This window comes from Symphalangus syndactylus, chromosome 6 (assembly GCF_028878055.3).
Source record: "Symphalangus syndactylus isolate Jambi chromosome 6, NHGRI_mSymSyn1-v2.1_pri, whole genome shotgun sequence".
Classification (NCBI taxonomy): Eukaryota; Metazoa; Chordata; class Mammalia; order Primates; family Hylobatidae; genus Symphalangus; species Symphalangus syndactylus.
Genome location: NC_072428.2, coordinates 59,517,828 through 59,539,816, shown reverse-complemented (window position 1 = coordinate 59,539,816; position 21,989 = coordinate 59,517,828). Strand labels below are relative to the sequence as shown.

At 44.3% G+C, this 21,989-nt stretch overlaps 1 protein-coding gene across 1 annotated transcript in view; it reads left to right on the top strand.

Annotated features, from left to right (window-relative positions):
- Window positions 1-21,989, top strand: part of TENM4 (teneurin transmembrane protein 4) — a 3,069,169-nt gene that overhangs the window by 2,894,196 nt on the left and 152,984 nt on the right. Inside the window, exons 19-20 of the mRNA XM_063641401.1 lie at window positions 15,777-15,878; window positions 17,646-17,840. Of these exons, the coding sequence (XP_063497471.1) occupies window positions 15,777-15,878; window positions 17,646-17,840 (297 nt within the window). The remainder of the gene's footprint in view (window positions 1-15,776; window positions 15,879-17,645; window positions 17,841-21,989) is intronic.

Sequence of the window (21,989 nt, the reverse complement as noted above, 5' to 3'; positions counted from 1 at the left end):
GCCCCGAGGGGTTCTAGGAATAGGCTAGATCTTTAAAACTCATCTTCCATAGAAAGAGGGAGTAATGTCTATAAAATGTTTGTCCCTACCTTGGAGGTATGAGCCAAAAGGAAGAGAGAATTCAGCAGCCCCAATACATCCATGTGGGTACATCCCTGTGTGTTGTGGTGTAGGCGGAAGAAACATAATCTCACATGGACTCACTGTGTCTTAATGATATAAGCCAGTACTGTGTGGAGATGGTGTTGGAGCATTAGTTGCTGTTGTTCCAGGACAAGATCCAGACTCCCTCTTATCCTGTTGTCACGAAGTACATGCACCTGCATGCACAGCATGCTAGGAGCCCCTGGTGAAGGAGAAGGAGTGAGCTAAAGCCAGCTAGGGGACAGCCACCAGAAACTAACCCACACAGAAGGGTCCGCAAGCCCCTATTTCTAGTCTTTCCGTTGCTAACACTATAATCCCTGCTGTGGTCAGGGGCTTTCTTATCACTCCCATTTTCCAGACAAGGAAACTGAGACACAGAGAGATGAAGTAACTTGTTCAAAGTCACAAAGGAGATAGCAGAGTAGAATTAGAACCCCCAGAGTCTCATTCTGAAGCCTGCAAGCTGGTGCTTTCCCCATTATACCATGCAGCCTCTGACTTGGCATGTCCCAATGGTTTTGCTTTGTTTGGTTTGTTCTGACTAGGTTTCATTTTACCTACTATTAATGAGACATTTACTGCAGGCCCCGTTAAATGCCTCCCATGCATTATCTCATTGAGCCCTCCAACCCCAACATGAAACAGGTAAGTGAGGAAACCAGAGCTCAGAGACACGAAATGGTTTGCCCAAGGTTATACAACTAGTGAGAGTCAGAGCTGGAAATCCCACCCAGGTCTGTCTGATGGCATAGTCCATGCTCTGCCATGGACCAGGGAGTTCAGCCTTGTCAAGTCAAAACATGCCAGAGACAAGATCCACCCCTGAACTGAGGGGCAGTCAGAGACTACACATGGGGAGATAGGGCCCTGCTGGCCACACCTGGGTCACACTCACACACCAGCCCAGTGGACAAGTAGAAAGAACCAGGGACCCAGGAAGAAGGCTGGCCAGACAGAGGGGCTGCAGTCTAGTGCTTGAGGGGGCCCTCAGGCTGTCTTCATGTAGGCATACAGACAGCTGAGTGTAGGAGCGCGAAACCACTTCCAAACCTCCCACTGGGTGGAGGGCAGATGGCCCCACAGGCCACCCTCTCCATTGGTCACATTGGTCAGGGAACTGGGGAGACTTCCCCTTTAGGCCAGGCCCAGGCTGGGGCTAACATTTGTATTATAACTTCATCCAATGGTGGCTTAAAGTCCTGCTGCTGCCAGAGTCAGAAATGGCCAGAAGGTTCTATAAAGTTTTCACAACAGAAACTATTTCTCAATTTCTTGCAAGATGTGTAGCTACCGCTTTAGCCACTGGGCAGTTTCTGCCTAGAGGCTGAGAAGTGATCTGCCTAGGTGGCTAGAGCAGCTATAAAATATTTAACTTGAACATATAATTACATTACCATGATCTCTAATAGGATTTGGTGTCAAGAAAAAGTCCAACTTGGCCTCTGGCTCAAAGATATAGACCCAAGTTATTATGTTGAGTGTTACCTAGTAGATAAATAAAAAAGAAATACCGTTCAAATCATTGTGCTGCTGACCAACACGCATTATAATTATTGTAAAGAAAAATCCACCAGAGTCTGAGAATTTATCCATCTTGCTAATCAACTTACTGTGTTGTATCCGGATAGAAATAATTTAAGTACATAATTCATAGATGCCATCTTGGCAGCTCTTGCTAGAGAAAAGAATTGGGGTCCTGCAAAGTGACATTACTACATGCTCCCCAAATACATGGTTAGTGCTGTTTTGGGAGAAGAGAGGCCAGTACCATGTCTAGCTAAATGTAAAAGGCGCAGAGGAAGACAGATCACAGTGAAGCTGCAGATCTGGAAACAATTTATAAAAAGGGAATTTGAAAAAACAGAAATCAGCAAAGAAGTAAGCAGTGCAGGCTCCATAGAAAGAGCCTAGCCTTAAGATTTGAGGCTGAACACACCAAAGGACATAAAACCAACCACAAATTGCACTTTGTCATTTGATATTTAACAAGTGTTGACTGCCCAGCTACTCCAGACAGAACACTGTGCCAGTCACTGTGGCAGCACAGATAAGAGGGAGAATTGGAAATGGATCCTTCCTCTCAATGAATTTGCAGTCTACTAGGTGAAAACAGCCATACTCATACATAACTAGATTGCAAAGTAGACAGCAGTAGGTAATAAGTGAAAGATAGAAGTAAACTGCCGTCAGGATTCAAATGAGAGCTCTATCTTGCTAGGAAGAGCCAGGGGGACCTTCACGAAAGAGGTGATATTTAAACTGGGCCTTGGCCGGGCTCAGTGGCTCATGCCTGTAATCCCAGCACTTTGGGAGGCTGAGGCAGGCAGATCACCTGAGGTTGGGAGTTCAAGACCAGCCTGACCAACATGGAAAAACCCCATCTCTACTAAAAATACAAAATTAACCAGGCATGGTGGCACATGCCTGTATTCCCAGCTGCTCAGGAGGCTGAGGCAGGAGAATCACTTGAACCCAGGAGGCAGTGGTTGCAGTGAGCCAAGATTGCACGATTGCACTCCAGCCTGGCCAACAAGAGTGAAACTCCATCAAATAAATAAATAAATAGGCTTTGAAGGATGGATAGGACTTGGGCAAGTGGATAAGGGGGAAAGGGGGATCTTCAGGTAAAGTTATGAGCAGTGGGCTCAGGGAGGCTGAAAAGGGAGTGTGGATTCAGGTGGGGGGTGGGGAGTAATTTGGCAGCAGCACAAAGAGGGCATGAGAAAGACCTTACTTGAAAAGGGCAATTGGATCCTTAAACTCCTGGTTCAGAAATTTGGGCTTTCTCCTCTCCCATGTTTTCTAAAGTATAGTTCTCAAGATTATTTTAGATTATACATAGATTCTCTTTCAAAAATTATGTATTTATTTCAGTAAACTGGAAAAATATAGTTAGATATAGCAAATCATTATTTTATAGTGATATTGAATTTCTATGTTAAATAAAGTTAAGAAAATAAATGAATAGAAAAATGCTAAGTGAGTAATAGGACAGATGGTATGTGAATATGGCAACAGCATAAAAGCAGTACCCAGATAAGTGACTTTTAGAAAACACTGCTCCAGACCTGGGTGGTATATTCGGATGCCTAGAAACCAGGCAGGTGACATTAGTGCAGGAAGCTACAGAGATGGCCTGTGGCTGATCACAGGGACTGGGCCTGCCCTAAATGAGAAGAGATTATTCCCATGTTGGATCTTCCAATTTTAAAACTTGTTTTTTTATATTTAACAACTGCTAAGTATCAAAATAGATATATTAAAGCCAACATGAAGATTTTTCTTTGATCTCATTTTTAAAAAGTTCTGGCAACTAATTCAAATTTTTGAAAACACTACATAAACAGAAGTGTCCATAGGGCTCCTGTTTGAAATATCTACTCCAGATGATAAAGGACAGTAACCCTATGGAAGGCTACTGCCCCTTATCATCTGGAGTACATATCACAAAAGGGCAGGCCTGGAGACAGAAGTCCACTTAGAATGCTGATGCAGCAGTCCAGGCCATTAGTAACATGGCCTGGATATTTCCATTTTCCAAGTAAAGTCCAAACCAACATAGAGGTTTTTACCTGTAAGTATCTAGGTTATCTTTATATAGTTTTGTGCATTTTCATATCTGACTGTGCTGACTTAAAAGGGAGGAGACCGGCCGGGCATGGTGGCTCATGCCTGTAACCCCAGCACTTTGGGAGGCCAAGGAGGGTGGATCACCTAAGGTCAGGAGTTCAAGACCAGCCTGACCAACATGGTGAAACACTGTCTCTATTAAATACAAAAAATTAGCCAGGCGTGGTGGCACATGCCTGTAATCCCAGCTACTTGGGAGGCTGAGGCAGGAGAATCTCTTGAACCCTGGAGGCGGAGGTTGCGGTGAGGCAAAATTGTGTCATTGCACTCCAGCCTGGGCAACAAGAGCAAAACTGCGTCTCAAAAAAAAAAAAAAAAAAAGGGAGAGGGGAGTTGGTTTTCTATTTGGTTTGTAAGTAGTAGAGAGCTTGGTGACAAGCCTGGATAAATGATTGGAGACTAATTAGCAGCTCCCCACACCCCACTTCCTCAGAACCTGTTTCTTTTCCTGCATTGTCTGTCATCACAGAATAATTCAACACAAAGTGATGCTCATTAGATGGAACTCTCTAGCCAGCAGCTGAGTTTAGTGTTTTACACTGATTTCTTAAGTAATTTGTCCCAGAGACAGACTTGACATGAAGTTGGCATTATGATCAGCAGGTCACTGCGTGGGAGCAGCAAAAATGATTATTCTGGATCTGGCTCTTACTCTTACTTGACCTCCATCTTGCCCAGAACTGCTTTGCATTTCAAAAGGCTGCCTATTCTTTAAGAGCTATTCAAATACTACCTCCTGGAGGACCAAGCCCTCCTCTTTGGAACTGGTCCACAAGCTCTTTTACATTCTTGGGTAGTTTAGATCTTTCTGCCCCCTCTGGCTTGTTTTTTACAGACTTGTGTGTAAAGTCTGTCTTTCTTCCAGACCAGCGGTTCTCAAATTAGTACCCAGCCCAAGGATATCATCATCACCAGAGACCCTACCCCAGACCAATTAAATTGGAAACTCTGGTGGGTAGGGCCCAGCAATCCATGTTTTAACAAGCTTTCAGATGGCTGACAAGGATAAGGTTTGAAAATCACAGAGCTTATACAGGAGTAAACTAATATTTCCTGAGTACCTTTTATGTACCAGGTGCATATATATGGTGGTTTTATTTTTCACACCTGTGTAAGGCAAATGGTTTTCTCATTTCACTAATGAGTAAACTGAGACTCAGATACAGTGACTTCTCCAAATCACACCCTCAGAAGTCACACGGTTGGAATTCAGACCTAGATCGGTGTAGTGACTCTAAAGGCTAAAGCCTTCCCAGTGCTCCTCGAGAATAAGGACTATGCTTTGGATCCTCCCTCCTGACAGCATTAACACAGTGGAGTCAATAGAGACTTGATCAACAAATCAGTATTTTTGTCCAAGTATGATACATTTGCGAGTGGCTGGAGCAGCATTTTGATTTTTGAATACTGGTAGGCATGTTTGAAAACCAGAGTTTCAGTTAACAAAGCCTAAATAGATACCAGTTGGAATGTACTGGCCCTGGCAGCATCCTCTGCAGTAGTCCTGACTCTATAATTGACTAATCTACAGGCAAAAGGAATGGGATCAGCATGTGATATAGTTTAGATGTGTGTCCCCATCCAAATTTCGTATTGAAATGTAATCCCCCGGTGGCTCACGCCTGTAATCCTAACACTTTGGGAGGCCGAGGTGGGTGGATTGCCTGAGCTCAGGAGTTCGAGACCAGCCTGGGCAACATGGTGAAACCCCGTCTCTACTAAAAATACAAAAAATTAGTCGGACGTGGTGGCATGTGCCTGTAGTCCCAGCTACTTGGGAGGCTGAGGCAGGAGAATTGCTTGAACCCAGGAGGGGGAGGTCGCAGTGAGCCGAGATCGCGCCACTGCACTCCAGCTTGGGCAACACAGCAATACTCCGCCTCCAAAAAAAAAAAAGAAAGAAATGCAATCCCCAGGGTAGGAGGTGATTAGATCATGGCAGCAGATTTCTGAAAAGGGAGGGTGTGCTATCCCCCTTGCTACTGTCCTCATGATAGTGAGTTCCCCCGAGATCTGGTCATTTTAAAGGATGTAGCACCTACCGCCCCCTCGCTTTTGTGCTCTTGCTCATGTGACATGCAGGCTCCCACTTCACGTTCCACCATGGCTCTAAGCTTCCAGTGGTCTCCCCAGAAGCAGATACCGGTGTTATGCTTCCTGTACAGCCTGCAGAACCATGAGCCGTTTAAGCCTCTTTTCTTATAAATTACCCAGTCTCCAGTATTTCTTTATAGCAACATGAGAACAGACTAATACAGCATGTTTTTATTTTTTAACCGGATTGGCAGTTGTGGTATGGTAGAAGAATCCCTCGGTTAGGTAGGAGTAGAAATCCAGATTTTAATAGTGGCCCTGTCACTTATTAGCTGCATCAACTTAGGCAAGCATCTGCCTTCATGTTCTCATCTACGAAATGGGAAAGAACACCTTCCCTTCCTACATACAGAACTGTTGTAAGAATGAAATAAAACTGTATGTGGAAATACTTGAAAAACAAAAAGTTCTGCACTTATCAGCTATCATCAAAGCCTCCAAGCTATGAGGTAGATCCTGATGAGGTGCCAAGGTAAATTAGTTTTTTCCGTTGCAAGGGGCAAAACACACTCAAGCAATCTCAAGGAAAAGCTGATGTGGCAGTGAAGTCGTTTCTAAAAGATTCCTATTGCTGGGGATGAAAATAGGCACCGAGAAGTTTCTAGGAATCCGGGCAGCTCAGGGGACTTTCATTCATTCATTCTCTTCCTCCATGGGCTTCGCTGCTGGTCTTGCTGCAGTGTTCCCGCCCCTTTCCAGGCTTCAGCTGCATTCATGAGCTTTCTCTCCTCACTCAGAACTGCTTCCTCTTCACATTGGTTCCTCCTTGGCCATAAGAACCTCACCAGCCCGTCTCTTCCTATCACACCCTTTGGCTCCCGCTCCTGAATGCTAAGTTCCCTGGGTACATTTTAGTTCAAATACTAGAGAACGGGCTCTGAGTGGCCTGGAACCTCTGCCCAGCGGGCTATGTCACAGAGCACCATTCAGCCTGTTCCTGAGCTTGGCTTGGGTCAGGTGCTTATCCGGGTCCAATCAGCTGTGGGCAGTCGGAACGGGGCGGGGTGCTGTCTCTTCCACCTGGGCCACCGCTGGGCAGGCGCCGAGGCCGGGGCATCGCACTGGAGCAGCTGTGGGTTAAGGGTGGAGGGAAGACGAGGCATTTCCCGGGAGCGCTCGCCTCTCCTCAGAATGGCCTCATGCTCTTGAAGAGTGCGGCACTTGGCTGTCTCCTCAGTACTTGGTGGGTGTCTCAGTGGTCTCTCTGGCACCTGCTCACGGGGCACTGCTGGGAGACGTGGCAGAACCAGAGCCCACAGTGGCGCACTGGCATCTGAGAGCGCTGCTGCCAACAGCCATGAAGGAGGCTAACCTCGGGGCCGCTTGAGGCTCCGTCAAGGAATGGATGATAATGCGATACTGTTATCTCAGGAACGGCAGGGAGAATTGAAAAGTTAAGGTAGCTCCTGAAATGAGCAAACGTCTCCCCTTCTACCCTCCGCCCAGCCAGGAGCATGAAGACTTCTTTTTCTTAATTTTAACTTACAGTTTGTATTGGTTGAAGTAACAAAATGTAAATCAGCCCTTAGTTCCTATTTCTTGTCTATTGTTTTTCTTTTAAAAACAAAATTATTTTATCTTAAGTTCCAGGGTACATGTGCAGTACATGCAGGTTTGTTACATAGGTAAACGTGTGCCGTGGTGGTTTGCTGCGCCTATCAACGTGTCATCTAGATATTAAGCCCCACATGCCTTAACTGTTTATCCTGATACTCTCCCTCCACCCACCCCACAACAGGCCCCAGTGTGTGTTGTTCACTTTCCTGCATCCATGTATTGTCATGGAACATGATGATTCTTTTCTCAGCTTTTTCATCTATATGTATCATTTTCTAAGTCCTGACAATTCGGGTTAATTCATCCGATCACAGGAGGTTAGACCTGACCAATCACTTAAGCCATCCACTTCACTGGAACACTTCCTGAGCCAGAGTGGATTCTCAGTAAATATTTACTGAATTAATTTGATAAATTTTGTAGATGAAAAGAAAGGCCCTGAGGAGGGAGGAATTTGATCAGTGTCACTTAACAAGTGGATGGCAGGAGTAGGACTAGAACCCAAGTTTCTTGAGACAGTCCAAGCAAGTTCCTTTACACCATGACTCACAGAGTCATACGATTTCGGACTTGGAAGATGCCATACTCTTCATCTTTAATACCCCCTGCAGTATCCCCACTAGTCATTAATTTGCTCTCTCCTTGAATACATCCAGCGACTGAAAATATATGACTTTGTAGATCACCTAGGTCATTCATTTTAGTCATTCAGCTAACAAACATTCATTACCTGCTTTGAGTCAAGGATGATATTATTTGCCAGAGATCCAGAGGTGAATAACACATTTCCTGCCTTCAAGAAGTGTACAATATTTGGGCAGATACATACACGTAAACAGAACATAACCCAATGTAGTAAGTAGTATTCAGCTCTGACTCTTAAAAAGTAAGTAAGTTCATTCTTTTGAACCAAGTCTATTTCCCAAGGACTATAGTCCTTATTCACTGGACCCAGGTCAACCTATTAGGGCCACAAAACAAAGTCCTTATTTCATCTGATTACCTTTCAGATATTTTTAAACAGATGTCATAACCCCCTTAGTAAGCTAAGTTTTCAATTCCTTCAAGAATTCTTTATTTGAAATGTAGTTTCAAGTTCTTTAATCTTTCTGGTTGTTCTTCAGTGAACATGTTCTAGCTTATCTCATCAGTGTCTTAAACGTGGCTCCCAGATGTGAACTGCTGAACTCCAAATATGGTCTGAGAGTACAATGTGGAATTGAGCTTCCTATCACTGTTTATTCTAGGCATTGTAATAAAAAAATAGAGGCAAAGGAAACAGTATGTTTCTTGGCCACCAGTTGCCTCTGGAACCTGATTATTGTGGCATCCCCACTTCTCTGACCTCTTTCCTCCATTTTCTCCTTGTATTCCTGCTTAGTTTATCAATACAATAAATATTATTGAGTTCTTGGTTTGTGTTTAGCAATCACAAGACTCTTTGGAGAACCAGACATAATGCCTGTCTTGAAGGAGTTCACAGTCTTATTGGTAAAATTTGGTTTGTCCCCAAAGAAATAATTAACAAACAACCAAGACTGAGTATAATAAGGAAACAATCTTTCTCCTAGACCCTTCCTTAGAGCTGGTCTTAATAGTGGTTGGTGGACTTCTGGATATGACTGAAAACAGATCTTCCAATTCAAATGTCGGCACAGAACTGGCTTCAAGCCCAGTCTGTCAGGGGCTTTGTCAAATTTTTGTCATTGCATTGACCTAGACTGTTGCAGACTGAAGGCCTTTGAATTTCATCATCTGCAAAGAAAGCTGGGGCATCCATAGGGACCGACACCTCACAGGCCATGGAACAGCTTTCCAGCACCTGGTACCTGCCCAGTGCCAATCTAGAGTGCAATGGGAGAAAACGTCTTTCAGATGTTGGCATGAGCCTGCCTGTGTTTGCACTTCCGGGAGACAAGTTTAATTTGCTTTCACAGCGCTTTCCCCCAGGAGAAAATTTACTCAAACACCCTGGCTTCTTCACATTCAGAAGCATTGCTTATTTGTTTTCCAGTTTTTACCATGGGGAGTTTCCACGTGTCTTGTGTGTGTATGTGTGTGTGTTTACCCCCCAGAAACCCACATTTCCTTGTTTGGATTCATTAGACCAAGTCAGAGTGTTGTTTTAATTCATAAATGGAAGGCATGTGTGACCCTTCCTTAAAACCAAAATACCAGCTCTGCTAGGTCCTGGGCCAACCTCTTTACATGCACAGCATCACCCTATTTGGTCTTCAAAATAACTCTCTGAGGTGTGTGTTACTGTTGACCCCATTTCACAAATGAGGAAAGTAATGTATAGAGATGGCTTGTCCAAAGGCATCTAGCTAGTAAGGGTTCCAGAGCCCATACCCTGGTCCAGGCCAAATGCTGCCAACTTTGGCTGCATATAGGACAGGTTCACCTACCAGATTTTCCCCTATCAGCTGTGTGACCTTGAGAAGGTGACTTCATCTCCCATTCTCTATCTAAGACTGTAAAATGGTGACATAAGTACCTATGTCTCATAATTCTTATGAAGATTAAGTTAGAATACATGATTTACTTTTCGCAGTTCCATTTGAGGGAATGAGAGGGTCTCTGTTGGACTCTTCCTTCAACCTTGAGTAGTTGTACAGTTAAATCCCAGCTATGCTATCTAGTTTCCATTTCTTCTTTTTGGTTGCTAATAATAAATCCAATCCTTCTATTTCAGGAGCAAAGGGAATGTAATAGATGTAACCTGAAGTATAAATATCACCAGCTGCAGTCAAAGTGATATATCCAGGTGGCTGTCCTGGGGTTCAAGCTCCTTCTTGCCTGTAGCATTATCATCCATCCTCCTCCAGGGAAGCCAGGAGGAGTCAGAAGGTAGATCTCTGGCAATGGGTAAACCTTGGTACTTCAACCAGGTGTTCCCAAAGAGTTCCTGACAACCACTTTTATAATTTAAGGAGACAATAAAAACAGAAGGAGATATTAGTAGTAAATGCAGGCTTCTATTAGCCTGGACATACCACAAGGGAACAAGACACAGGAGCTTCTGGGAGGGAGGGTAAGTGTGGGGTAAGCAGAAAGGAGAGAATGAGAATGTCGAGTGGGCCTTGACTTCATTCACAAAGCTGGTTCCTTCTGTCTTTGATGCTGGAGTCCAGCATCAAGCTCGGACATCCACAGAGGTTTGCCTACTCAGAGCAAGGCAAGAGGCAGGTATGCCCATGCCATGGTGAGCTGACAGAGGAGAAAAGCTGCCTTTCCTTTTCTGGTATTACTGCCCCTGTGAGACAGTTAAGGAGGCAATTGGGCTGTCCAGGTAGTCCTCCTAATAGGATTTTCTTCTGTGGTCTCTCCTTGTTTCCTACGAAATGAGGCTTCAGGATTTTAGAAAGGAAAACCAGAAGGATGCAAATAAGGGCAGACTTTCCTCAACATCATCCCTGGACTCAGGAGAACTTAGTTATCAGCTGTGATCGTCTTTCACCTTGACATAGCAGCGCTAATGATTTGTTTCTGAAAACAAATGAGGAGTAGTGAACAGTCAAAACGGGCACCGCAGTGGGTTCCCTGAGGCCTGTGTGGGTTCCTCACTTCCATGTCTCCACTGGGAAGAAGCACTGTTGTCTTTTCTTCCTTCTGCAGTTGCCCCTTTGTATTTCAAGCAACATTTTGTTCAATATCCAGAGAACACTCCCACTCACAACACATGTCCAGAGAATGAGCTAAGGAAACACTTAAACTCTGCATTCCAATACAGATGAAAGGAAAAACAAGTTCCTGAAAATCATGTATTTTTTTTACCAGGACCCACTGCTGTGATAGAAAAACAAGCTGGGGGAAAGGCCCCATTTTCCAACATGCCGTATACGCAATTATGAAAATCAGTTATTCATAAGCTGCTGAATTTTTAATTTGGATCCAAGCAGATCTAAAGGCACACCTTCTGCTGAATGAAGGCAGCTGCAGTGTGAACATGAGCAAAGCAGGAGAGACTGTGGGGGAAGAAACTCACCAAACACTAATTGGGAACATCCACAGTACTTACGCATTAAAGTTCACACTTTTCCCAAGCCAAAGAATGTCATTTCTGCCCTAGAATGTAGCACAGAGATACCTGGTCAGTGGAGACTCATTATTTGTGGGATCCTAACTGAACCTCAAGTTGTTGAAATCCCTCCAAGTGGAAGAAAAATATATATAAAAACATTTAATCAAAAGAAAAAATTACATATCTCCCTTCCATTTCCTTGTTACTATCTTAAAATTATTTCATGTCTCCTAAAACTTCTGCCTTCTCTAACACCAGTAGCCTGGGGCAAGTTTTGTAGCAAACAGGCTTCTATGCTGTCAGGTTTAGCAACCAACACTACACTCAGTCGCAGAAAATATGCTTTCGTCCCTTTCTCACTACGAAGGCTTTTTGGCAGATGATAAACAGGTTGTATCTTGCAGACTCCGGAAATCAGAATCTAACAAAGTATATAACACTTATCTGCAGTTGATCCTGTTAAAAATGCAACTTGTATTTATAGTAATTTTATTAGGAGATATACTTTATACCATTGGGTTTGAGAAAGATTGAACCATAGAAATTTAGATCTGGGAGGGATTTCTGAGCTCATCTAGTGGAATTCAGGAGTAGAAACAAATATTTATTGAGACCCTCCTCTGGATTGAATACCAGGGCAAATACATAAATGAATAAACTCAATTTCTATCCTCAAGGAGTTCACAGTCAACAATGAAACCTATATGGTATTTTAATAAGGGTGAGGGAAAAAGAGTTCTGGAAGTCACTTAGCCTGTTTAAGATGTCCAGGCCTTTCCAAGGAGGTGGCATTTGAACTGGATTTGAAAGAAGGAATAGAAGTTGCCAAGCAGGAACTTATGGGAGGAGCAAGTGCAATAATGAGAAAACAGGTACAGAAAGATCATGTGGCATGGCCAAGGGTTCACAACCACTCAGTAGCAGGACAACACCTGGAAGCCAGGCCATCTGCTTTTCTGTTCTGCACTCCTTCCGCAGCCCTGCAGGCAGGACTGTCTCTCCGATTGTATAATTAGCCCAGTAGCTTAAAGTGGAAATTATCTTGCCTTAGACTTTACTCAAAATTTTAATTTTTTAAAAGAATATTCAAAATGAAACTTCCTAAATGGTTCTTTCTAAAAACAGTGTTTAGGAATCCACTACTGACTTAAAGGTCTTGGGAACATGGATTCTTCCAAGTAAAGCCAGTGGAGAGTAGAGATCTTCAGGTCCCCAGCCTAAGCCTTGCTCTGCCGGGACCCAGACCATTTTGCCCTGAAATGAGGCCACGTGTTGGATTAGACCTTCTTGTTCTTAACCCTGTGTTAATATAAAACACTGCTTGTGTTAGCAGAGACGACACTGAGTGAGTGGAATTGCCCACTCACTAAAGGAGCCACACATTTGGACCATTTTTCCAAACTTTAAAAATAGTTCTTAAGTTGATACTGGAAGACCTTGAGAAAGGACATTTCTTGAAAATACATCATGCTATAAATGCTGCCGCCTCCACCTATATATCACCAAGCCATTTTTCAAGCCCACGTCCCCTGAGAAGCCTTCCCTCTGCTAATTTTGCCCCATTCCAGCTGCCACGGTTCTACCCTTAAGTGCTATGCTGCATTTAAGTTTTGTTGCCCATGTCTAGATGCCTTTTCTCCACCCTTGATCTCTTAATTAATTATAGACTCATAGAATTTTAGAACAGGAAGCAGTCACAGGGAATCATCTCCACCATTGCCTTCATTTCACATATCAGGAAGGTGAGGCCCAGAGAGGGGAAGGAAGTTGCTTTAGGTCACAGATCGTGGTACTAAAAGAGTAGATCCCAAAACTAGGTTTTCTTACCTCCAGGCAGAGCTTTTTCTATGCCTCATGCAACAGTTGACTTATTATTTTGTTCTCCCAGTTAAGCTGCAAATTTCCTATAGGCAAGGCTTGTATCTAATATAGTAACATTTCATTTAACAGAGGCCTAGATCTTGGCTTCACGACTTATAGTTGTGAGCTAAGACAACAGACTGCCTGCCTAACTAACCTTTTCCTTTACTTTCAAATCTGACTCTACTGGTTCCCTCTGAGACCTCGGGCAAGTCACTGCCCTTCCTCTGGGTCTCAGTTCCCTTCTCTATCAAATGAGATCATTGGGCTGGATGTCTCTAGGATCCCTCCAAGCTCTGAAAGTTATAGAATTCTCTATCCTACAAATAGATCCTTTGCTGCCTTCAGGATAGGCTTCTCTGTCCCACTGTTTCATCCAGTGAACCCATAGCTAGAGTCGCCTCAAAAATAGAGGCAGGGAAGTTCCCATGAGGGGGTGCCCCAAACTATCCCAAGATAGGGCTGGCTGGGATTGCAAAGAAAGAAGCACTAAAAGCCAGGTTGATCAGTCCAAAGCGTTTATTAGGGGAACTTACAGAGTGCTGTAGCAATTCTTGTGCAGACAGCAAGAGAAAGGGATTTTCTACCTAGGTATCTCCGTAGCAAGGTGTCCAGGGTATGGAGTTTATATGGGGATTTAAGGAGTTTGGCTCAAGGCCGGGGCTAGTTTCTTTACTGTTTGGGGAAACAATCTAAACACCTTTTTCAGTACCTGAGAAGGTTCAAGGCGTCAGCGTGGACTCCAGCCCGCAGAAGAGTTGCTAATGGCTGTGTCAGTCACAGAGCGGTCAAGGCCTGTATTTCTCGATCAGGACACAAAAAAAGTGGGAAGTTGAGGGATCCTATACCCATAGATCTGCCTTGCTCATTTCCCTGGATTCTGCTGTGGAATAAGTTCCTTCAAGATCCAGATAGCATAGTGTCATGCAGCAAGGCCAGGCATGGAGCCCGAAGGCTCGGGTTCCAGTCTTCACAGTCTTGCCTCTCTGATTTAGTATCTGTGGCCTTCCACAGGTCACTTCATTTCTCTCAGCCACCTGTTGGGTTTTTTTTGTTTTGTTTTTTTGTAAAATAGGAATAACAATATGTACTTGTCAGATTTGGTGACTGTGAAATGAGATAAATTTTGTGGAAATACATGGCACGAAGAAGGCATTGGCATATAGTTGCTTCTGTGCTTCATTCCACATCTAGCATTATTGAGAAATGAGCTGTTCCAAATAAACACACATTCTAGATAACAGGTTTACCAACAGGAGCTACAAAACAGTGCCTGACTTTTGATTAAAATCTTTCTGAAATTGATTCTATATTTTCTTGACCTGTCACACAGAGCATGTAACAAATGTATTAGGAGGAGTTAGAGAAAGGAACATCTCTGCAAAAGGAAGGCATGACAGAGAGCGTGTCTGGGGATGCAAGTAGTGCAGAGGGAATAGGAAAGAAAACTTTTTTTTTTTTTTTCTTTTTTTTTGAGACACAGTCTCACTCTGTTGCCCAGTCTGGAGTGTAATAGTGCAATCTCGGCTCACTGCACCCTCCGCCTCCCAGGTTCAAGTGATTCTCCCACCTCATCCTCCTGAGTAGCTGGGATTACAGGTGTACACCACCATGCCAGGCTAATTTTTGTAGTTAGTAGAGATGGGGATTCACCAAGTTGGCCAGGCTGGTCTCGAACTTCTGACCTCAAGTAATCCACCTGCCTCAGCCTCCCAAAGTGCTGGGATTAAGGCCTGAGCCACCATGCCCAGCCAGAAAAGAAAACTTCTTTGTCTCTGTAAAGAGCTTAGATTTTTTTCATCTTAGCAAATGGGGAGCCCTTGAAGGGTTTTAAGAAGGAGAGTGACAGGATCAGATTTGTTTGAAAGAAATCACTTGGGCTGCTGGGTGGTGAACACATCAGGGTGAGGAGCAAGAGGGAAGGCTGAAAGGCCTGCCTCAGGCTGGTGTAGTGGCTCCAGTGAGGGACGGTGGGGACCTACATGGATATATGAAAAGTCAGAGGTGGGAAAAGACAGATTTGTAAATGCTCAGTAGCTTTATATAAAAACAAAGTAATGGAATATCAGCCCATTCTGAGAAAAGCATAAAATACAAAAAGTATAAAGAAGACTATAAGAATCACCCAATAACACACTACCCAAAGAAAACCACTGTCAACAGGTTAAGCTGTTTTCTCTCAGTGTTTTTAGCTGAAGAATCTCTAATGTGTTTATAGATACAAATTTGATTTATAAAAATTTGGTTCAGGCAGACGTTTTCCAGAACACTTCTGCTAATGTCAATTGAGCTGTGCTTCCATAAGAGTAAAAATAACAGAATTTTAACTCCATTCATTCCTTTCAGTGATGGGGCCACAAGAGCTCAAATATGTGGGTCTTGATTAACCTAAGGCTTGATTCCTGGACTCTCTGTTTGGGTAAGGAAATTTGTTTTCAACTCTTCTTCTCTTTTCTCTCACCAGAGTCGGTGGATAACTGCCCCAGCAACTGCTATGGCAATGGTGACTGCATCTCTGGGACCTGCCACTGCTTCCTGGGTTTCCTGGGCCCCGACTGTGGCAGAGGTGAGAACTCTGCATTGGAGCTCTGGATTTCTGCTTCCCAGACTCCTCAGGCAACTCACTTCTATGTCTCAGAGCAAGTGCAGAATCCAGCCCACCTTCTGATGCCCACGAGAAGGGTTTCCAAGGGCCATTCTCCAGAAGCCCTCGGAGGGAGGTGTTCAGGCAGAGCCATAACCTTGTCAGCTGCTGTTATCCATATGTGGATGATTGGGGAGGTCAGGAAGGGAGGGTGAATTCACTGTGGAGTGGCCAAGACCTCAAGGGAGGGACTGAGGAGGCCAGGTCACTTTTTTCCACACAGGACCCTAATGGTGCCTGATATTTAGACACTGCCAGTGCCCATGATAAACATTGTGGAGATAGTCTAAAAGGCTGCCCACAGTCTATCCCATGCTTTTGGCCATCACTTCTGTCCTGGAATAATTAACAAGGAAAGTGTCAAGGAGATCTGCAGTCCTGATCATTTGACACTCCCCTGGGAAACTACCTTGGCCCCTTCTTTTGTTTTTTACCTTTTGCCTTATTCAGTAGCCATTTACTTCATGCCTTTTTAGGGATTGGCCCTGTGCTAGGCAAGACCCAATCCTGGGAGCTCTGAGTCTGGTCTCAGAGACAGACAAGTAAATAGACAACTGCAAAGCAGTACGATAATAAGTGAAATACGCCATAACACAGTTAAATACAGGGAGCTTCTATCAGAGTAGAAGGGAGGAGCAGTCTGAGAGTAGAAGGGATGAATTTCAGGAAAGGCTTCCCAAATAAGGGTGACACTACATCCGAGTCCTGAGGCTTGAGAAATTGTCCGTTAAGTAGAAGGCAGAGATGGTTTTCCGGGCTGTGTGAACTACACCCTGCAAGTACTACGCCATGAGAGTCTGTTTATTCTTCCTAACGTGAGATAGACTCAGTTCGAAGCAGCAAAGCTAGCAGCCCCAAGGAAACACAGTGATTACCTGCTGAGTGCTTTAAAAAGGAAAGAAACCAGGTGGGGGCCAGGGGAAGGCGGTGCAGAGGGAGATGCGTCATTCCTTCTAACAAGAATTACTGTCTCGTCCCATATGCACTTAAAGTTAAGAGTCATGTGTAAAAAAGCCCTATTGGATCTTGATAAGACTGGTAAGTACTTTCAGCACAATGCAGTATAATTTATTTTTATATAGTATCCTTCGTAGAGAAGATCACAAAACCCTTTACACTAAAGGCAGAATGAAAAGATAATACTTTGAAGAGCCAAGTTGGGCTCTGCTCTCCTCTTAAGGGGGCAGTGGTGTATGGGGCTGGAGTGGAGGCCTGAAAGGCAAGGGAAGCTGAGATTTGCTGGGTTAAAGAGGACAGTAAGTGGCGCTGCAGATGAGGTGTGGGGAAGTGAAAGTGGAGTGTTATTACAGAAGAGTGCTGGAGGAGGGATTCAGGGCAGGCAGGAGGCTCAGCCACTGGCTTTTCCAGTGAGATGGAGGAACAGACTGAAACTTCCTGTCTGAGGTTCCTGGCAGCGACTGTACCCCATCAGCAACATGAAGGGGATGGGGTTAAGTGGATACCTACCCTGCCGGCCCTGCAATGTGCACTATCACCTACAAATCTAGATGTGTTTAAACTGGAAAGAAATAAAGCAAGAGAAGAAGAGAGATGGGCACACATGGGTGTTTGTGGCAGAGCAATTGAAGCTACTGGTGAAGCCAGGCAGGCCAAGAGGAGAAAGGGACAAAGGCAGTTGGGGTGTGCTGGACACTGATTCATGCCAGACTTCCGGTGCTGTCTCCCCAGCCTCCTGCCCCGTGCTCTGTAGCGGAAATGGCCAATACATGAAGGGCAGATGCTTGTGCCACAGTGGCTGGAAAGGCGCTGAGTGTGATGTGCCCACCAACCAGTGTATCGATGTGGCCTGCAGCAACCATGGCACCTGCATCATGGGCACCTGCATCTGCAACCCTGGCTACAAGGGCGAGAGCTGTGAGGAAGGTAAGAGTTGCAGGTGGCAGCTCCGGCACCTTCCTCTGAGATAGAGGCTGGCATATAGTGCCAAGAGGGTGACCAGGGAGCAGGGGAAACCTCCTCAGCCATTTTGTGACCCCACCTCCCCAAGCCAGGAGCCCACCCACCGGCAACAGTAACTAATCTAAAGGAAGAGTCCAAACACATCAGAGTCCTGGTCAGTGAAAGGGAGAAATGTCATGTATCGAGCACTTACCATATACAAGCCTGTGCTAGCAGCCTTGTGTCGTGTAATTCAGACCTTATTAGGGAGGAGTAATCATCTCTACTTTATAGTTGGGGAATCGGAAGCTCAGAGGGTTGAAGAACTTGCCCAAGGACACATGGCTAGTAGACAGCAGAGCTGGGTTTGAGCCCAGTCGTTCTGGCTCCGTAGCCTAAGTTCTTTTCACTCCCCTCTAGGCTCGTCTGCTCATTTTTAATCTCTATTTCTGAAGTGTGATTCTATTATAGGCCTCCAAACTCTGCCCTCTTTTATCACACTCGTGTGTGTGTGTGTGTGTGTGTGTTCATGTGTATGGCTCTGCAGTGCCCATGAGCATGCCTCTCTCCTTTATAAAATAAATATATGGCTGTGTAGATTGAGGCTAGAAAAGTGAACTGTTGATTTAACACTGACATCTGTTCTTTGCTAGGAAATCCAACCAAGTGAAATAAATGAATATTTCTATTTCACAAATGAAGAAACTGAGGCCCAGGGAAGGGCAGCGACTTGCCCACAGTCGTAGAACTGACTAATGGCAGAACTGGGATTCAGCCCAGGTCTCACTTCAAATCCAGGACTCTTCCTTCTTGACTGCATGGTGCTTCCAGCTGAGAGGAAGAGGCTTATTTGCAAGCAATGTAAAGTAGCTATTAAAAGTGCACATTCTGGAATCAGATATAGGTTTGCATCCTGGCCCTGCCACTAACTAGCCTCAGTTCCCTTGTCTATAAAATGGGAATGCCTTCCTCTGAGGGCCATTGTGAGGATTGAATTAAATGACCCATGTAAAGCACTTAGCTCAGTGTCTGACACATAGTAAACGCTCCATAAATGTGAGCTTTTATGTTATTAGTATTATTCTGGGGACAATTGAAGCACATTTCCTGTTTCGCTCCACTCACTTCATCCAAGGTCTTTTGAAATGGTTGGAATTTGCCGTTTGAAACTGACGGATGATGCTGTGCGCCTGTCATTACCTCCCATTCTCTGCCGTCTAGCACCCTGGCACCTTCCCCAGTGGGGGGAAGAGGCTCCAAGGAGAGCCGATCTTCTAAACCATTTACTGTTTAACAGAGAGCCCCCTTCCAGGCATCATTTTGCTCTAAAAATAAAACAGAACATTAACAGGCCCATTTTCAAAGAGTGGGGAACAAGAAGAGATTACTATCTGAAAGGCATCGCCTCTCTGAGACAAGCTGTATATAAACCCCAAGCATGGCTGGAAGTCCTAATTCAGACCTGTTAACTTTGATGGGGATTACTTTGGGCTGTCTGAGAGAGAAGGAATGCCAACCCCTTTAACAAAGGAACTGGGCCTTCTTATCCAGAGATTGGTGACCTTCATCTGCTGTCCCTTTTTATTTGAGTCACTTGAGGTGAAGACCCTGAGAAGGAAAGAGAAACAAAGAGGAGATTCCTCTTGAAACTGTGAGCTGCCTCCAATCCCACCCATTTTGTGTGGGCCAGGAAAGGGCAGTTGTCCTTCCCCAGATGAGCTGGCATCGCACAGCGCCCCAGAACTGCAGTGTTATTTATAAGAGAGAAAAAAATGTTTGGAACTTTGATTTACGTTATCTATTTGAAAAGAAATGTTCTTACTCCAGCTTTCTTTTCTGAGGAGAGCCATCTGGTACTGATTCCCATTATTATTTCTGTTTCTCTGGTGAAGCGTCACTGCGTTGTCCTTGTGTTTATAATGGGGTTTTCTCGGGGCCTTTGTCCTCCACACTTCTCCTCCCCTCCTCCCTCTGCTCTGTGCTAACGGGTTTCACTGTGTTTATAAAACATCAGCTAACAAGCTCACTTTTTTTCTCCCCCTTCCTTCTTCTGAAGTTTATTGCCCCATATTTTTTAAAGCTTGAATGCAGCCAGTAGGACACTGGGGAAGGAGTTGGGGGAGGAGCAGAAAAGAAAAAACCTAGACCTTTCACAGTGAAAAGTGAGACCCTGTGTTTTTGGTCCTGCAGAGTGTCTAATAGCTTGTGTGGTCACTGAAGCATGGCATGTTTGGGGGAAAGACCTGTGTCTGCGGCCTGGTCATGCAGGCCTCATCATTTTGTTAATGGGCTATGCATCTGCCAGAAATTTTGGCTTGAATGGCAAGCTCTGCAAGGGGAAAAAAGGTAACTGTTTGGCACATCTCTAAGGGGAAACTAAGTTAGGCTGTCTTCCAGGCAAAGGCCAGCCCACCTCCCTGACCACTGCTCCTACTCCTTCATCACAGTGCCCTTCCACCCCAAGCTGGCCGCTTCTCCCCACTTTACGCACAGCTCCTTGGGAAATCACCGTTGTTCCTGAAGCTGTCCCAGTGTGATGGAAAGAAGCCAACTTTAATCACCACCCCAGAGGCTCCAGAATGCAAAGGCAAAGGCAGAGTCTACCTACCACCTCTTTGGCAGAGCGTCATTGTGGCATAGATACTGGCCCTATAGGATCAGTAGAGCACAGGGACAATGTCTGCCCAGCCCCAGCAGGAACCTCAGCCAGTTCAGCCTAGATTTCTAGGAGCTGCCTTCCCTCCTGAGATGCAGTCTTCCTTAAAACTTCCCTCCTGCTCCACAATCACTTGGCCCACTTGACCTTCAGAAGCAATGATTAATTGCCTGGAGGTAGCCTCTCATCAGTTCCTTCTGATCTTTGTTCTCTGCCTGGGCCATCTGCTGGGAGTGTAGGAGTCACTTTGCTGGTTCCTGGGTCCTTCCTTAGACTCATTACATCTAAGGAAGCACAGGCCTGTGCCACCCAGAGCCTCTTGCTGAACTTGGCACCCTCCCAGTCTGCTTGCTAATGATGGAGATTTATAGGTTCGACCTCAAGGGTGCCCTGGGATTCTCAGAGACAGTTTCAACCCAAAGTTGAGGTTCAGGCACTTACAGAAAAGGAAATACCTTTATTGGCCTCAGTATAGGAATTGCTGAGTTGTTTCCTGTCAAATTGGAAAGCTCTCTGGGTCTAGGGGGTTGTCATAGAAGCCTAATGGGCCAGAATAATCCTTCTGAGGTTCCAAGATCTGAGGCAGGTCATGAGAATTTATCACTATTATTACATTTATTATTTTTAATTATCAGGCATTCCAACAGGTCATGCTCTAACCATTTTTGAATGGTGTCCAGAGACTGCAGGAGAAGAGATTCTTTGCCATCATTTGACTTCATTAATCCTCCACATTGCTCTATTTCTTTTCTTTTTTTGATTTCTATTTTTAAGACATTTTTTGTGTTTATGTAAGTATATATGCATGCATGTATTTCTGAACCAATAAGATTGTAAGGGGAAATGGCAAGAGGCCTAACCAGGAAAGGGTGATTCAAATTTAAATTCTTCCATTTGCCATACTACTGTGTGATCTTGGGCGAGTTATTTAACTTCTCTGTGCTTTCTGTTTCCTCATCTGTCAAATGAACATAATAAAAGTAGCTACTTCTTACTTACATTGTTAGGATTAAATGAGATAATGTCTATAAAATGCTTAATAGCAAAATATGGCACAGAAGAGGGAATAAATTAATGTTAATTGTTATTGTGATCATTACTGTGTTATTACCAAATGATCACTCCTGAACCCCGATCGTCTTATTTCTCATTTAGGTTATTAGGTTGAACACCTTTAAGACCCTAAATAGCAAAATAACTTTCTTAATAAGCTAGTTCTCAAAATAAATATTCCCAGAATATTGCCATTTGTAAAGTTTTTGCCCATTTGTGTCTGTGCTCTTACATACCCAGCCTGGGTGTCCCAGTCTTTTATGTAAAAGTAAAATATACCAGGTTATAAAATATAATTAATAAATACATTTAAAGGATGTCTGAATTATAAATGAGCTCTGACCATAGTTTGCCCCAAGCTATGCTACTGAATGTCCTGATAGGATAGGAAGATAACCTCTTTGCAACAGTTTATACAGTCCTTT